This window comes from Caenorhabditis elegans, chromosome I (assembly GCF_000002985.6).
Source record: "Caenorhabditis elegans chromosome I".
Lineage (NCBI taxonomy): Eukaryota > Metazoa > Nematoda > Chromadorea > Rhabditida > Rhabditidae > Caenorhabditis > Caenorhabditis elegans.
The window spans coordinates 2,489,958-2,506,539 of NC_003279.8; the positions used below are offsets into that span (position 1 = coordinate 2,489,958).

Here is a 16,582-nt window from a genome sequence, read left to right on the forward strand (position 1 = left end):
TTTTTACCCAATTTTCAGCGTTTTCAATGCCTCACACAAACGGAAAAGGCGGCGGAGCACAGAAATGGGCTGGAAATAATAAAAGAAAACGAAATTTCGATGGCGAGCAGGATCCAAGTGTCAGAAAAGCGTTGAAGGAGAAGCGGCTTCTGAAAAAGAGAAAACAGGATTTAAAGGGACAGGAGGAGACAATGCTCGACGAAGTTGAGCAGAAATATCAGGAAATGCTCAAGGTAGCTCTAAAAAATAGTTTTTTTATTAAAAAATCGATTTTTCCAGAAAAGCTCCCGCACATTTCTCCGCTTCGAGGATTTCCCGCTCTCCTGGAGGACACTGGAGGGTCTCAAGGATAATGACTACACAAAACCCACAGAAATCCAACGGGACACGATTGCCTACTCTCTGACCGGCTCAGATGTCGTCGGAGCCGCAAAAACCGGCAGCGGAAAGACTCTGGCACTGGTGATCCCCGTGCTGGAGGCTCTTTGGCGAGCAAAATGGTCTCCAGACTATGGTCTCGGAGCGCTAATCATTTCACCGACACGAGAGCTGGCTCTTCAGACATTTAGCACAATTAACGCCGTCGGAGCCCATCACGGATTCTCGTGTGGCTTGGTTATCGGCGGAAGTGACGTGGCATTCGAGAGAAATCGCATCAGCGGGATTAATATCATCGTTTGCACACCGGGACGTCTCCTACAACACATGGATGAGAATGCTCAAATGAGCTGTGATTCGCTTCAAGTTTTGGTGCTCGACGAGGCGGATCGAATGCTTGATATGGGATTCTCGAAGCAGCTCAACTCGATCATTAATAATTTGCCCGCGGAACGTCAGACGCTGCTCTTTTCGGCTACTCAGACACGAAATGTCAAGGATTTGTGCAGAGTTTGCACAAATGTGAGGGATTTCGCCCGGAAAATTGAAATAATTCCGGAATGGTTCATTAATTGAATAGGAACACGGAAAAATCGGCAATTTAAACACGTTTTCCACGTCTAAGAATTCGATTAATTTCCCAAAATCTCAATTTTTGCTTAAAAATTTATTCTCAAATTTTAACACTAAAAAAAATCCAGAAACTAATTTTTCCGTGCCTTAAAACTCAATTTTCTTGGAAAATAACTCTCAATTTTCAAAAATTTGCATGAAATTCGTCCAAAAAACTTCTAAAATGACTTTTTTCGATTAAAATTTAAAAGTTCGGCTCTTTTGCGACAAAAATGCGGTGATAAGCTTCTCTTTTTACTTTTTTGATATGAAAATCTGCAAAAACTGGTCAATTTTAAGTCAGAAAATTGGTATTTCACACCAAAATACCAAAATTGGCCATAAAATACGGTATCCGGTCTCGACACGACAATTTTTGTTCAATACAAATGGCTGTGCGCCTTTAAAGAGTACTGTAACTTTGAATTTTTGTTGTAGTGGAGTGGAATTTATATTTTTGTTGATTAAAAAATTGAGATGAAACTCAAATTTTAACCGAAAAAAAAAGAAAATTCCATGCTGCAACGAAAATTTGGAATTACAGTAATCGCTTAAAGACGCACACCCGTTTGTATTTACCAAAAAATTGTCGTGTCGAGACCGGGTACCGTACTTTGGACCAATTTTGGTCTCTCCGGCTGAAATACAATTTTTCTGACATAAAATTGGCAAGTTTTTGCAGAATTTCATACAGAAAAAGTGAAAAGAGAAGCTTATCACAGCATTTTTGTCGCAAAAAAGCCGATCTTTTTTAATCGAAAAAGATAATTTTATAAGATTTTTGGACGATTTTCAAGCTAATTTTCGAAAATTCAGCCGTTTTCTTTCATTTTTCGAGTTATTATCTTAGAAAATTGAGTTTAAAGGCAAGGAAAAATTAGTTTTTAGATTTTTTAAGTGTTAAAATTTGAGAATAAATGTTTTTGAAACATCAAAAAAACACTTTTATTTTAATGATTTAAAACCAAAAAATTCGGATTTTGGGTAATTAATCGCATTTTTAGAATTTTGGAAACAGAAAAATCCAAAGGAATTTTTTGATAAATCTAGCTAATTTTCGCTGAATTTCACTGAAAAAGTATAGTTTTTCAGATTCAATCAATCTTTAATTTAATTTAGTTTAAAATTAATTTAAATTAAGTTATATTAATTTACAATTTTAATTTAAAAAAAAAAAACAAAATTTCAGAAAAATCCATGTAGAAAATTCTGAATTTTTTGAAAAATCCACTGATGAAAGCTGAATTTTCCCTGAATTTCACTGAAATTTTCAGATTTTTTACGCGATTTCCCAAAAAATGGCAAATTTTCGACATTTGTGAAAATAAAAATTTGATTTAAACGATTTAAAACCAAAAATTTTGGAATTTTGGAAATAGAAAAATCCAAAAAAAAAAGTGGAAAAAGCTGAATTTTTCGAAAAATTTCTCTGAAAATTTATAATTTTAAAATATACTAGAAATTATAGGTTAAAATTAATTTAAATTTAATTATATTAAATTAATTAATTAAAAATTTTAATATTAAAAAAAAAACGAAATTTCAGAAAAATCCACGTAGAAAATTAAGAATTTTTTGAAGAATCTAGCTAATCTTGCCTGAATTTCACTGAAATTTTCAGAATTTTTACGCGATTTTACCTAAATTGCCAATTTTTCAGGACCCCGTCTTCGTCTCCGTACACGAAAACGCGTCAGCAGCCACTCCAGACAACCTCAAACAATCGTACGTAATCGTGGAAGAAGAGCACAAAATCAACGCTCTTTGGTCATTCATCGAAGCCCACCGAAAAAAAAAATCGCTGGTTTTCGTGAGCAGTTGCAAGCAGGCTCGATTCCTGACTGAAGCCTTCTCACAGCTCCGTCCCGGGCTCCCGGTGATGGGTCTATGGGGAACGATGAATCAGAAGAAACGAATCGAGACTTTCACGAAATTCGACGAGAGCAAAGCCGCCGTGCTCATTGCCACAGACGTAGCGTCTCGAGGACTCGATTTTGAGCATATTGATTGGGTTATTCAGGTCAGAAATTATAGAAAAAAAAACTATAATTTCTAGTATTTTTCGAAGTATTTAGTTTTCAGAGAAATTAAAATTCAGGGAAAACAACGATTTTTGCCACAAAATTGTGAAATAAGCTTTTTTTTTTAATTTTTCGGTGCGAAAATCTGCAAAAACTGGTTTTGGAACTTTTTCAAATCATAATATTATCAATTTTGAAGTCAATTTTAAATCAGAAAATTTGCATTTTTTTTTTCAATTAAAATTTAAAAACTCGCCCTACTTTTTTAGTCACAATTTTTCCGGTTTTTGACCTGAAAAATAAAAATTATGCGATTTTTTGCTTCTTTTTTATTTGTTCGGTATGAAAATGTGCAAAAACTGGCCATTTTTTTATCAGAAAATTTGTATTTTAGCTCAAAAGACCAAAATTGGCCCAAAGTATTATAGAAAAATACGATCGCACGAAAATAAACAACGACGCAACGACACTCCGCTATTTTTAAGCCCCGTCCACGATTTCATTTGCACTGCGGCCGACGCATTTCAGTGCAAATGAAATCGTGGGCGGGGCTTAAAAATAGCGGAGTGTCGTTGCGTCGTTGTTTATTTTCGTGCGATCGTATTTTTCTATAATACGGTAGCCGGTCTCGACACGACAATTTTTTTTGATAAATACAAACGGATGTGCGCCTTTAAAGAGTACTGTAATTTCAAATTTTCGTTGTCTTGAAATTTTCATCGATTTTTCATAGTTTTTTTTCTGTTAAAAGTGGGCTACGATCAGTGGGGAAATTACTTTAAACCGCGCCTATGGGTCACAATGACCGAATATCATGATAAAAAAATTCAAAAATTTTTTGAAAATTGGAAAAATCAGTTTTCAAAAAATTCTTATTTGAATTTCCGCCAATTGGATTCGTTCGGTGGAGCGCGCTTGCATTAATTTTTATTGATTTATTTTATTTTTCTCATTTTTCCACTGATTTTCTTCTTTTTTTTCGGTTTTTTTTAATCGGAAAAACAGACATAAATGCAAATTGTTCATTAATAAATCATTGAAAATGGGTATAACTGTAAAATTATGAGTTCCGACGAAAACAAGCCTGAAATTAGTATATTTTACAGTTTTACACACATTTTCAGTGATTTTTAATGAACAATTTGCATTTATGTCTATTTTTCCGATAAAAAACCCAGAAAATGAAGAAAATTAGTGAAATAATGAGAAAAATAAAAAAAATTAATTAAAAAAAATGCAAGTGCGCTCCACCGAACCAATCCAATTGGCGGAAAACTGAGACTTTTTCCTAACCTAAATTGGCCTAAATTGGCCCAAAGCCGGTCACGACACGACAATTTTTTTAAAATTTTCATCGATTTTTATGGTTTTTCTGTCTAAAAAATGTGCTTTCTTCGTTTTATTTCAATATTTCAATCAAAAAATATCAATTTAACGTTAAATTTATTTTTTTTAAACTGAAATATGGAAATAAAACGGAAAAAACACAATTTTTCACAGAAAAACTATAAAAAATCGATGAAAATTCTATGGTAACGAAAATTTAAAATTACAGTACTCCTTGTGGAATTTTTCGGTATTTTTGAGGAACCGAAAAAGCGAAAAATTTCCGTTTTTGGATAAATCAAAAAAAAATCTGGAAACAATATTTTTAGGCCATATTTCATACAAAACACAGAATTTGCACTTTTTGAGCAAATTTGATCCTAAATTTTTTTTCGATTTTTCGGTTTTTTTATTTAAAAAAACCGAAAAACGAAAAATTTTCGTTTTTTATTAAAAAAAAAACCGAAAAACGAAAAATTTTTCGTTTTTTTATTAAAAAAAACAAAAGAACAAAATTTTTTGTTTTTTTTTATTTAAACAAGCACCGAAAAACGAACATTTTTCGTTTTTGTTAAAAAACAACCGAAAAACAAAATTTTTCATTTTTTTATTTAAAAAAAACCGAAAAAAAACTGATTCAGGTGGATTGCCCGGCTCAAATCGACGATTACATTCATCGAGTGGGTCGAAGCGCCCGAATGGATGATTCTGGAAACTCATTGCTCATGGTGAGCCCGTCACAAGAAGAAGCAATGATTGGCAAGTTGGAGAAGCACTCGATTCCAATTGAAGAGCTCAAAATTCATCCTGATGCGATGAGCGATGTTAGGGTGAAGCTTCGGGCAATTCTCGCAGAGTCACAGGAGTTGAAAGAGTACGCACAGAAGAGCATTGTCGCATATCTTCGATCGATTTATACGATGAAAGATAAGAAGGTTTTTGATGTGGAGGCTATTGATGCAGCTGCTCTGGCGGATTCTTTTGGACTGGTTTCAGTGCCAAGGGTCAGGTTTTTGAATAAGAAGGCCAAAAAAAGCGGCGAAAAATTGATGGAGAAGGTACTTTTTTTTTGAAAAATTGCCATTTTTTTGCAAAAAATGAAAAAATAAGGTAAAAAAATAAGAAAAACCGCGCGCCGCACGGTTGCAAAATTACGCTCCGCCTCTTTTTCTGTGCGGCGCTGCTGATTTTTGCAAAATTTACGAGACCCGGCCGACCACGCCCATAAAACCATGCGGAAAATTCAAATTTTGCATACTCCGCACGGTTTCGGGAACAAAAATCGTGGCCACGCACGCCCATTTTTCCGTGCGGCACGAAAAAATGGGCGTGGTCTTGGTTTTCTTTTCACCAGTTCTCCTATCGGTGGTGCCTCGAATTTTGTGCCCAAAACCGTACGGGGGTAGCAAATTTTGGTTTTTTTCCGCACGGTTTTATGGGCGTGGCCAATCTCCCAGCAGCGTCGTATAGAAAAAGAGGCGGAGCGTAATTTCGCAGCCCTGCGGCACGGTTTTTCACCTTTTTTGATTTTTTTTTTTCGATAAATTTTCGTTTTTTCCGAATGAAAATGTTGTCCAATTGAATTCTTATAAGATTTTTTAAAGAATTAAATTGGATAATATTTTCATTTGGAAAAATCGAAATTTTTTTGAAAAAAAAGGAAAAAAAAACCGTGCCACAGTCTTGCAAAATTACGCTCCGCCTCTTTTTCTGTGCGAAGATGTTGGGGAGATTGACCACGCCTATAAAACCGAGCCGAAAATTATAATTTTGCAACCCGCACGTTTCTATGGGTGTGGTCAATCTCCCTAGCAGTGTCACACAGAAAAAGAGGCGGAGCCTAATTTTGCAACCGTGTGACACTGTTTTTTTTCCCGATATAAACCAAGTAAAATCGAAACTTTATTGAGTAAAATCCTCGAAAAAAACCGTGCCGCAGGGCTGCGAAATTACGCTCCGCCTCTTTTTCTATACGACGCTGCTGGGAGATTGGCCACGCCCATAAAACCGTGCGGAAAAAAACCAAAATTTGCTACCCCCGCACGGTTTTGGGCACAAAATTCGAGGCACCACCGATAGGAGAACTGGTGAAAAGAAAACCAAGACCACGCCCATTTTTTCGTGCCGCACGGAAAAATGGGCGTGCGTGGCCACGATTTTTGTTCCCGAAACCGTGCGGAGTATGCAAAATTTGAATTTTCCGCATGGTTTTATGGGCGTGGTCGGGTCTCGTAAATTTTGCAAAAATCAGCAGCGCCGCACAGAAAAAAAGGCGGAGCGTAATTTTGCAACCGTGCGGCGCGGTTTTTCTTATTTTTTTACCTTATTTTTTTCATTTTTTGCAATAAAATTTTCAATTTTAACATTTTGCAGGAAGTAAAAGAAGAAGAAGAAGAAGCTTCCCTAGTTGGAAAATTCGCAATTGATGAGGACGATGAGGATATATTCACAGTGAAAAAGCCTACAGGAGAGCCTGAGCAGATCAAGGAAGAAGAAGCCGCTGAAAAGATCTCAAATATCACCATTTCCAAGACGAAACCGCTCAAAAAAGCAGTGACAAAAGTGTCGGCGGCGAAGAAAATCCTCAACAAAAAGCTTAAAGTTAACACGAAAAAGACATTTGGAGCAGAAGATGATGAGCTCGAAGAGCTCGAAGAAGGCCCCTCAACTATCACCTCCTATGGTTTGGATATTGAAAAAGCCCGGCAGGAGATCAAAAGTGGCGATAAGGAGGATCGGAAAAGGTTCAAGCTGCTCCGCGAGCAACGGAGACAGGAGAAGCTTGCGAAGAAGAATCGGAGAGCTGAGGAGGAAGAAGCTGTGGAGTATGATGAGGATGGAAGTGAGGATGAGCCGGATATCTCGTGGCTCCCGGATCCGGATGCGGTTAGAAGGAAGTATGAGGAGGAGCCGGATGAGGTGGAAGATTTGGAGCAACAGGCTCTTGCGGCTCTTGGGAGGAAATAATTTAAATTTTATTGTTTTTTCGGTTTTTTTAGATTGTTTTTGAGTTGTTACTTGTTATTCATTCTTTTTTTTGAGTTTCTTGAGTTTTTCTTCAGTTTTCCAAAGAAAATGTTGAATTTATTTGATTTTTTCCTCGTTTTTTGTTACTTTTGGTGTTATCATGCACATTTTTATATCTTTTTTAAAATTTTAAAATTGTTCAAAATGTTTCAGGTCAAAAATCAGAAAAAAAAACCATTTTTAAAAATTGAAAAGAAAAATTGCGAAAATTAAGACGCTTTTTTGACTTATGCTTCGAGAAAATTGAATTTAACGCACGAGTAATGTACTTTTTTTTGCGAAATTAAAAGAAAATTCACTTTTGTGGTATCAGAATTTGATTCAAAATTAATTTTAAACCCAAAAATTGGTATTTTTTCGGGCAAAAATCTTAAAATTCAGCAAAAAATAGCGAAATTTAAGCCATTTTTTAAGTTTAAAGTTTACAAAAATTGGTTTTTTTTCAGCATCTATCGAATTAAGACAAAGAAAATTGCAAAATAACAAAATTTCACGTTTTTTTGAAAAAAAGAAACTTCTCGATTTTCACAAATCTCCAATTTTTCTTCTCGAATTTCAATCAAAAATTTGCAAATTGAGAATTTTTAAAGGTTTTTTGAAACCAATTCTGGAAAAAAATTGCCGGAATTGAAAATTTCCGGCAAATTCGGCAGTGTGCCAGATAAGAAAGTTTCTGGCAAATTCGGCAATTTCCCGGAATTCAAAACTTCCGGCAAATTTGATCTTCAAAAGAAACTTTTTTCTTCAATTTTCTCTCAATATTCACAGTTTTTTTCAGAATTTTCCCTCAAAAAAAATTGTTTTTTTTCCAGAAATGGCTCAACCATACCTCCCCGCAGAGAAATTTCTCTCCAGAAAACAAGAGACAATTCTTTTGGACGAAGATGTCATTTATTGGAAACGAATGCAACAACTCACCGTATTCCAGGAGCCAGCCGTCGTCAGCTCCGTCAGAATTTCACCGAAAAAGCCGTATCACGTGGCAACGACTAGCAGTGTCCGTCTAACACTCTACGATACAGTAGTCTGTGAACCATTGAACCTATTTAGTAGATTCAAAAAAGGAGTATGCTCTATTGATTTTAGACATGATGGACGGCTTTTGGGTGAGCAAATTAGCTGGAAAAATGGAGAAAAATCGCGAAAATTCTAGAAAAAGCGTTTTTCAGTGAAAAATTCCAAAAAAAATTTGAGTTCGAAAATTATAAAAATTTTGACATTTTTCAAAAAAAAATTCACAGGGCAAAACCCGAAAAAAAAGACAAATTTGAGATTTTTTAAAACACCGATTCTAGAAAACAATAATTTATATTGCAAATTTTTTTTTTCGACTTCTCACCTTTTTAAACTTTAAATGTCCAAAAAACATTTTTCTTACGAAAAATTTCAGAAAAAATTTTATCATCGATTTTCTAGCGTTTTTCCACTAAAAAATTGAAAAAATCCAAATTTCAATAAAAAATTCCTCTTTAAAAATGCTTAAAATTTGAGGAAAATCCCGATTTTCAATGCAAATTTCAATAATTTTGCTAGTTTTTGAATTAAAAAAATTTATTCACATATAAAAAATCTGGCAAAACCCACAAAAAACCTTTGAAAAATGACAAATTCGGGATTTTTTGAAACCAAATTTTGAGAAAAACTATTTTAGAAAAATTGCAAGAATTGGAAAAAAAATATAATTTTATGAAAAATATTCAGAGAAATATCAAGAAAAAAATTTAATTTACATATTTTTTGACACACAATTTTCAAAAAAGAAGTAAAAACCAACCAAAACGCCACTAATTTTTGATAAAAATTCGGAAATTTTTAGAATCCGATTTAAAAAATATATACTGAAAAAATAAAGTTTTCTCTCAAATTTTCGAAAATATTCGGATCGAAAGCCGACAATTTTTTTACATTTAATTAAATGCCGAAAAAAACGCTTTCTGAGAATGCGTATTGCACAACATATTTTACGCGCAAAATAGGGTCTCGTAGCGAAAACTACAGTAATCCTTTAAAGGAGGACTAACGGTTCGGACGATTTTGAACGTATAGACCCGAAATGAGCTCAAATGAACGAATTTCTTAATGAAATTTCTCAAAAAATTTTCTAAAATTTTTATGGCGGTTCAAAATTTCGAAAAAATTACACTGATTTTAGCTAAAATCTCGAATTTTGCCTATTTTTTGGTGTCACATTTGTCCGAAGTTGACTTTTTCGGAATTATCATCCTTTATTGCATATATTGGTAGTTTATCTCATTTAATTTCGTCGATTAAAGTAAATTTAAAGCCGATAGGTAACCAAAAATCATCAAAATTGGTTACCTATCGGCTTTAAATATACTTTAATCGACGAAATTAAATGAGATAAACTACCAATATATGCAATAAAGGATGATAATTTCAAAAAAAATGAACGAACTTCGGACAGATGTAGCACAGAAAAATGGGCAAAATTGGAGATTTTAGCAAAAATCAGTCAAATTTTTTTCCAATTTTTTGAACCGCCATAAAAAATTTTTGAAAAAATGTTGAGCAGTTTCATTACGAAATTCATTCATTTGAGCTCATTTCGGGCCTATACGTTCAAAATCGTCCGAACCGTTAGTCCCCTCCTTTAATTGGAAAATTTCCAAATATAAATCTAATTTTCCAGCAATCGGAGGTGACGAGGGAAAAGTTCGCATCTTTGACGTGGAAAAAACGACGGGCTCGAGTAAAGTTGCTCTTCGTGTAATGCAAGCTTCTCAGTCAACTGTGAAAAGTGTTCATTTCTCTCCACGTGGTGATACTGTCTTCTCAATGGCCGATGACGGAAAAATCAAGCAATATCGAGTGGCAGACACGGCTTACGGAGTAAATGCCGTTCCAATAATTGAAATTCAAGCACATGAAGATGCGATTAGATGTGGAGCAGTTTCATCAATTAATGATCATATTGTACTGACTGGTGGTTATGATCATAAAGTTCGGCTATGGGATATTAGAAGTAAAGAGAAATCATTGGAACTCGATTGCGAGCATCCTGTTGAATCGGTGCTCTTTTTGCCTGGAGAGCAGCTTATTGCCACTGCTGCAGGTCCTATTGTTAAGTGAGTAGTTGGAAGCTGAAAAAGTGCAAAAATTCAGTGAAAACTTGAGCAAAAATGCTTGAAAACGTCAAAAACACGAGCAAAAAAAATTTTTTTTTGAAGATTTTCCTTCAAAAACTGCCGTTTTCAGGCCATATATGCAAATTTGCCGATTTGCCGGCATTGAACATTTTCGGCAATTTGGCAATTTGTCGGGATTGAAAATTTCTGGTGAATTCAGCAATTTGCCGGAATCGAAAATTTCTGGCAAATTTGGCGATTTGCCGGGATTGAATGTTTCCGGCAATTTGGCGAATTTGTCGGCAAAACGGCAATTGCCAGAATTGTTAAATTTCGGCAAGTTCGACAACTTGCCAGAATTAGAAATTTCCGGCAATTTGGCGAATTTGCCGGAATGGAAAATTTCCTGCAAATTCGAAAATTTGCCTGAATTTTAAAATTTCCGGCAAAAAAATTATTAAAAAATCCGGTAGTGTAACAAATTGCTGGATCGGAAAATTTTCGGCAATTTCGTTCGACAACATGCCGGAATTGAAAGTTTCTGGCAAATTGAGCAAAAAAAATTCCTGCAAATTCGGCAAACCTGCAATTTGCCGGAATTAATATTTTTCGGCAAATCGGTAACTTGCCGGTATTGAAAATTTCCGGCAAATTAGGCAGTTTGCCGGAATTTAAAGTTTCCGACAAATACGGCAACTTGCCGGAATTTAAAAATTTCGGAAACTTTGGCTACCGGCAATTTCCCGGAATGGAAAATTTCCGGCAAATTTGACGAATCGGCAACTTGCCGGAATTAAAAGCTTCTGGCAAATTGAGCAAAAAAATTTCCTGCAAATTCGGCAATCTGCCGGAATTGAAATTTAAAAATTTCCAGCAAAAAAAAATTGAAAAAAATTCGGCAAACTTGGCAATTTGCCGGAAATGAGAACTTCCGGAAAATTCTACAATTTGCCGAAATTTAAAATTTGGGCAAATTCCGCAATTTGCCGGAATGGAAAATTTCTGGCAAGTTCGGCAACTTGCCGGTATTGAAAATTTTCGGCAAATTTGAAAAATTGGCAATTGCCGAGAATTTTCGGCAAAATCAGCAACTTGCCGGAATTTAAAATTTCCGGCAAAAAAAAAGTTTTTAAAAAACCCGGCAAATTCGGAAAACCTGCAGTTTTCCGGAATTGAAAATTTCCGGCAAATCGGCAATTTGCCAGAATTAAAAATTTCCGGCAAGTTCGCCAATTGACCGGAATTGAAATTTAAAAATTTCTGGCAAAAAAAAATCCCAAAAAAAAACCTGGCAAATTCGGCAAACCGGCAATTTGCCGGAAATTAAAAATTCCGGCAAATTCAACAAATTGCCGGAATTGAAAATTCAGCAACTTGCCGGAATCGACAATTTCCGGCAAATTCGGAAAACCGGCAATTTGCCAGAATTGAAAATTGAAAATTTCTGGCAAAAAAAAATTGAAAAAAATTCGGCAAACCAGCAATTTACCGAAAATAAATTTGTTGAAATTCAGCACTAAAATGGAAAAAAAAACCTTTCAAAATCCACAAAAAAAAGCGAATATTTCCAGAATCTGGGACACAACAACGGGCCGCCAACTGACAGCACTTCAAGCTCACTACAAGACAGTAACATCTCTTCGTCTGGCCACCAATTCCACATGCCTCTTGTCTGCCGGAATTGATAGACGTGTGAATGCATTCAGAACAACAAATTATTCATTAATCAACTCATGGTCAATGCCATCACCAGTACTTGATATTGATGTATCACGTGATGATCAAACAATGGCAATTGGAATGGGAAATCTGTTGGCTCTGTACCGAAGAGCTGAGATTAAGAAAGAAGCCACTGCGTCTGCAGCCATTGAAGACAAAAGATCGCTGATTCGAACGTCTGCACCGCCTGTGAAGCTTGTCGAAAAGGATCGAGATATGCAGAAAGTTGATGTGGTGGCCAAGAATGCGGATAAACTGAAAATTCCGAAAATTGATGGAATGCTTTCGAATTTTAAGCATGCGGCGGTTATTAAGCTCCTTTTTGGAGGTAAAAAATGCGAAAAATTTTGGAAAAATCAATAATTTTTTTTGAAAATTGCCAAGAAAAATAGAGATATTTTCAGAATTCTATGAACAATTGATAGTTTTCTTTAATATCATATTTCTCTAAATTAGAAAAAAAACTATATTTTTCGATTAAAAAATCGATACTTTTTGAAAAATTGATACTATTTAAAAAAATAAATTTTTGCAAAAATCGATACTTTTCGAGAAAAAAATCGATACTTTTTGAAAAAAAAAATCTATAATTCTTGAAAAAATCGATAATTTTTGCAAAAATCACCGAAACATGCTCAAAAAAGTTGAATTTTTGACTGAAAATTGAGATTTTTGACTGAAAAATGGTGAAAATATCGAATGTTTCACGATTTTTCCAGTGGGAAAGCTCTATTTTTAGTAATTAATTAAATTTCACTGAAAAATGCTCAAAAAAAATTGTATTTTCTGCTGAAAATTGAGATTTTCGACCGAAAATTGACATTTTGAAGCTGTTTTTGGCTGAAAAAGCTGAAAATTGGCAATTCTCAAGAAAAATGCACACAATTTCTCGAATTTCACGTATTTTCAGCTTTAAAAATATTTTTGACAGAAAATTTTCTATAATATATAATAGTTCTATTTCCTTAAAAAAAAAAATTTTTTTTTAAGGAAATTTGATATAGGAAGTATGAAATTTTATAATACTTTTCGAAAAATAATACGATATTTTTCGGATAAAAAATCGATAATTTTTGAAAAATGTTGATAATTTTCGGAAAAATCGATACTATTGGAAAAATAAATACTTTCTGCAAAAATCGATGCTTTTCGAATTGAAATCGATTATTTTTTGACAAAAATTGATACTTTTTGAAAAATGTTGATGATTTTCAAGAAAAATCGATATTTTTTCGAAAAAATCGACACTTTTCGAAAAAAAAAATCTATAATTTTCAAAAAAAAATCGATAAATTTCACTAAAAATTGATAGTTTTTTGGCTAATTTTTTAAATCTTTTACCTCAATGATTCAAATCCAAAAAATTGTAATTTTTTCAAATTTTAAGGCTTATTAAACTACATTTCGGAGGTAGAAAATGCTGAAAATTGGTTTTTTTCTTGAAAATATGCTGCGAAATACGAATATTAATCCCATTTTTCCGATTTTCCGAAAAAAAAATTCTAAAACGAATTTTTCAATTTTTAGCTTGAAATGTTTCATTTAAAGAATATTTTTCGAATTTTCAAAAAAAAAATTCGTAAAAATTTGAATATTTAATTTTTTTCACTTTAAAGTCAACTTTTCAATTAAAAAAAAATACAAAAAAGTGGAAATTATATTTTTTTTTAAGTTGTGCACCTTTTAATCTCTATAGGCGCACACCCCTTTGCAAAAAAATTACAAAGATTTTCGTGTCGAGACCCCGGCTACCGTAATTTTTCAGCATTAAATTTCTGAAAAAAAATCAATTTTTGGGAAAAAAAAACATTTTTCGTTTCCTGGTCTCGAAGCGATTGATTCTCCATTAGAAAACCCCCCCCCCCCCCCCCCATTTATCGCCAAAATTTCCAGGAAAATTCCGTTCGGCAATGGATACGGCAGTTGTCAGTTATCTTCGAGTAATCGTAATGCGCGGAGCCATTCATCGAGCTCTGGCTGGTCAGGAAAGAAGTGTTCAAAAGAATATTCTAGTGTAAGATTTTGCACGAAAATAGGATATTTTTAGTGAAAAACTAGGAAAATTTCCGTAAATTTGATGATTTTTTAGTATAAAAATTGAAAAAAAAGAGCATTTTTTAATTTTGCCCATTATAATACGAAAAATAGCTAAAAACTGGCACCAAATGCTCATTTTTAATGGATTTTTCGTCATTTTTTATCGTTTTTTTTAGAGTTTTTAGAGTTTAAAAAATTATTTCAGATTCCTCAACCACAACCTCTACAAAGCACAGTATTTCTCCACTTTGAAGGAAGTTGTCAACGCGTTTTTTGGTGGGAAATTGAATTTTTCAAAAAAAAAAAAATTAAAAAGAAAAAATCTGGAATTTTCAGAGAAAATATTAATTTTTATCAAATTTTTTTTTCAAAAATTCTTGGGAAAAAATGTTAAATCTCGTTTTTTCTCTTTTCTCCTCAAAAATTGAAAAAAAAAAAACTAAAATCAAAACTTCAATAAAATCGAACCGAAAAAATGAATTGTTTATTCAAAACTGCTGAAATTTATGAAAAAAGTCACAATTTCTTGGAAAATATACGTGATAAATTGATATATTCCAAAAAATCGGAAAAAATTTGTAAAAAAATTGGAAACTGGTTTTAATATTCAAAAAAAAAGTCTGAAATTTTCAGAGAAAATGGATTTTTCATTAAAAAAAACCAAATTTTATAGAAAAATTGTAAATTCATCTAGAAATTGATCTTTTTTACAAGATGAAATAAAACATCTTTCGGCAGATCAAAAAAAAATTAGAATTCTCGAAAATTTCACAGAAACACAATTTTTGTACTAATAATTGCCAAAAAATTAATTTAATTTAATTTTTGATCCCTCGAAAATTGAGTTTCATTTGAATTTTCTGAAATTTCAGATTTTTCGGAGAAAATGTTCTATTCAAGAAATGGCAAAAAAATCAATTTCTTCGCTGAAAAACATAAAAATCCCCAATTTAATTCAAAAAATTAATTAAACCTTTAAAAAATTCGCTGAAATTTTGAATTGTTTTTGATTTTTTTGTTGTTTTTTATCCCAATCTTTTTGGTTAAAAATGATTTTGCCAATTTTTTGGTATAAATCTGAATGTCGCTAATTTTTTTCACCAAAAAAAACCCAAAACGAAAAAACCAATTTTTTTTCGATAAAATCCGTTTTATTCCACAAAAAAAATCAATTTTTCTCGATTTTTGACCAAAAATTCTGGAATGAAGCAAAAATTTCAAAATTTCAGACGTCTACGCACTGGAAAAACTGGATAAAGACGTTGTAAAGCACGTTCAAAGTCTTCGAGGATCCCTTGGAAGAGAGCTTGAAGTACAAAAAATGATTTCCTCATTGATTGGATCAATTGATTTAATCGTTTCCACCACCAAAATGAATGTGAAAAGTTCCTCCACGGCTCTGATTGAAGATAATGATGTATTCGGAGAGCCGACGATTCGAGCAAGAGATTTAGATGAGTTGAAGCCTTCGGATCAAGGAGCTGAGGAGGAATATGAAGAAAATATGCAGATTAATTGAACCTTAATTTTTTGAGCGGAGGTAGAGCAAAAAGCAGTGAAAAAACTTAAATTTATTTAAAATTTTGATTTAAAATATGATTTTTTATCGGGTTTTCTAAGAAAAATGTATTAAACCAGTCAAATTTTTGTGAAAGAACTTGATTTCTTTCAATTTGAAAACCGAAAAGTTTTAATTTCCTGAGTAAAATTGATTAAACATACGTTTTTTTTGCTGAAACTTTGAAAAATATTTTAAACAAAAGCAAAAAACTGAAAAGGCAGAAATTTTTTTCTAGAAATTATTGAATATAACTGAAAAAAGCTTGAACAGTTTCGGAAAAACCAAACTGTCTTAATTATAAAATTTTCCCAAATATTCAAAAATTATCAAAATTTTCCTCAAATTTTCCGCTGCTTCTTCCCTTTTGGCCCCCAATTTCCCTTTGTTTTTTTCTCACGTATCTAACAATTTTCATTATCTTCTTGTTGTTATTTATCCCTATTTTTAATCGTTTTTCAATTATTCCTTGTTGTTATCCACGTTTTTTGTTGATTTGATGTTACCTTTCCCCATTATGAAAACATTTTTCTTTTTTAAGAGATACAAAAATTCTGGAAACTACACGACCGGGAGGGAAAATACACGACCGGGAGGGAAACTGGGTAAAATACAAAAAAAAAGTCGGGATAATACAAATCAAATTGTGTGTTGCTTCTTGATCGGCTGGTGCAGGCGCTGCTTGGTCGGTTGGCGGATTTTCTGGCATTTTTGGTTTCAAGATGTTCCATCTGTTTGGAACAAGTTCCTCCGAATCCCTGAAACCAAAATGGTTTTTCTGCAGAAGTCGGGTCAGTTTATAATTGAAAAGTTCTGAG

General features: G+C 33.3%; 2 protein-coding genes across 4 annotated transcripts; both read left to right on the forward strand.

The window, feature by feature from the left end:
• Positions 1–18: 18 nt before the first annotated feature.
• On the forward strand, positions 19–7,424 carry ddx-10 (the record flags this gene model as incomplete). 3 transcript variants are annotated; one of them, NM_058588.6, is made up of 5 exons in its annotated part: positions 19–233; positions 280–900; positions 2,651–3,010; positions 4,979–5,395; positions 6,711–7,424. In NM_058588.6, 5 exons carry the CDS (start codon positions 27–29, stop codon positions 7,302–7,304), a joined length of 2,199 nt encoding a protein of 732 aa, NP_490989.1. The 3 variants fall into 3 exon arrangements, with proteins under 3 accessions (NP_490989.1, NP_001293289.1, NP_001293290.1); NM_001306360.3 differs by lacking the exons at positions 19–233; positions 280–900; positions 2,651–3,010 and having other exon boundaries at positions 5,036–5,395; positions 6,711–7,304; NM_001306361.3 differs by lacking the exons at positions 19–233; positions 280–900; positions 2,651–3,010 and having other exon boundaries at positions 5,153–5,395; positions 6,711–7,304.
• A 752-nt stretch (positions 7,425–8,176) lies between these two features.
• On the forward strand, positions 8,177–16,302 carry Y23H5B.5 (U3 small nucleolar RNA-associated protein 15 homolog). Its single transcript, NM_058589.5, has 6 exons — positions 8,177–8,470; positions 10,015–10,450; positions 12,022–12,497; positions 14,063–14,183; positions 14,412–14,482; positions 15,436–16,302. The coding sequence occupies exons 1-6, from the start codon at positions 8,179–8,181 to the stop codon at positions 15,723–15,725; spliced, it is 1,686 nt and encodes a 561-aa protein (NP_490990.2). The 5' UTR covers positions 8,177–8,178; the 3' UTR covers positions 15,726–16,302.
• The last annotated feature ends 280 nt before the right edge of the window (positions 16,303–16,582 follow it).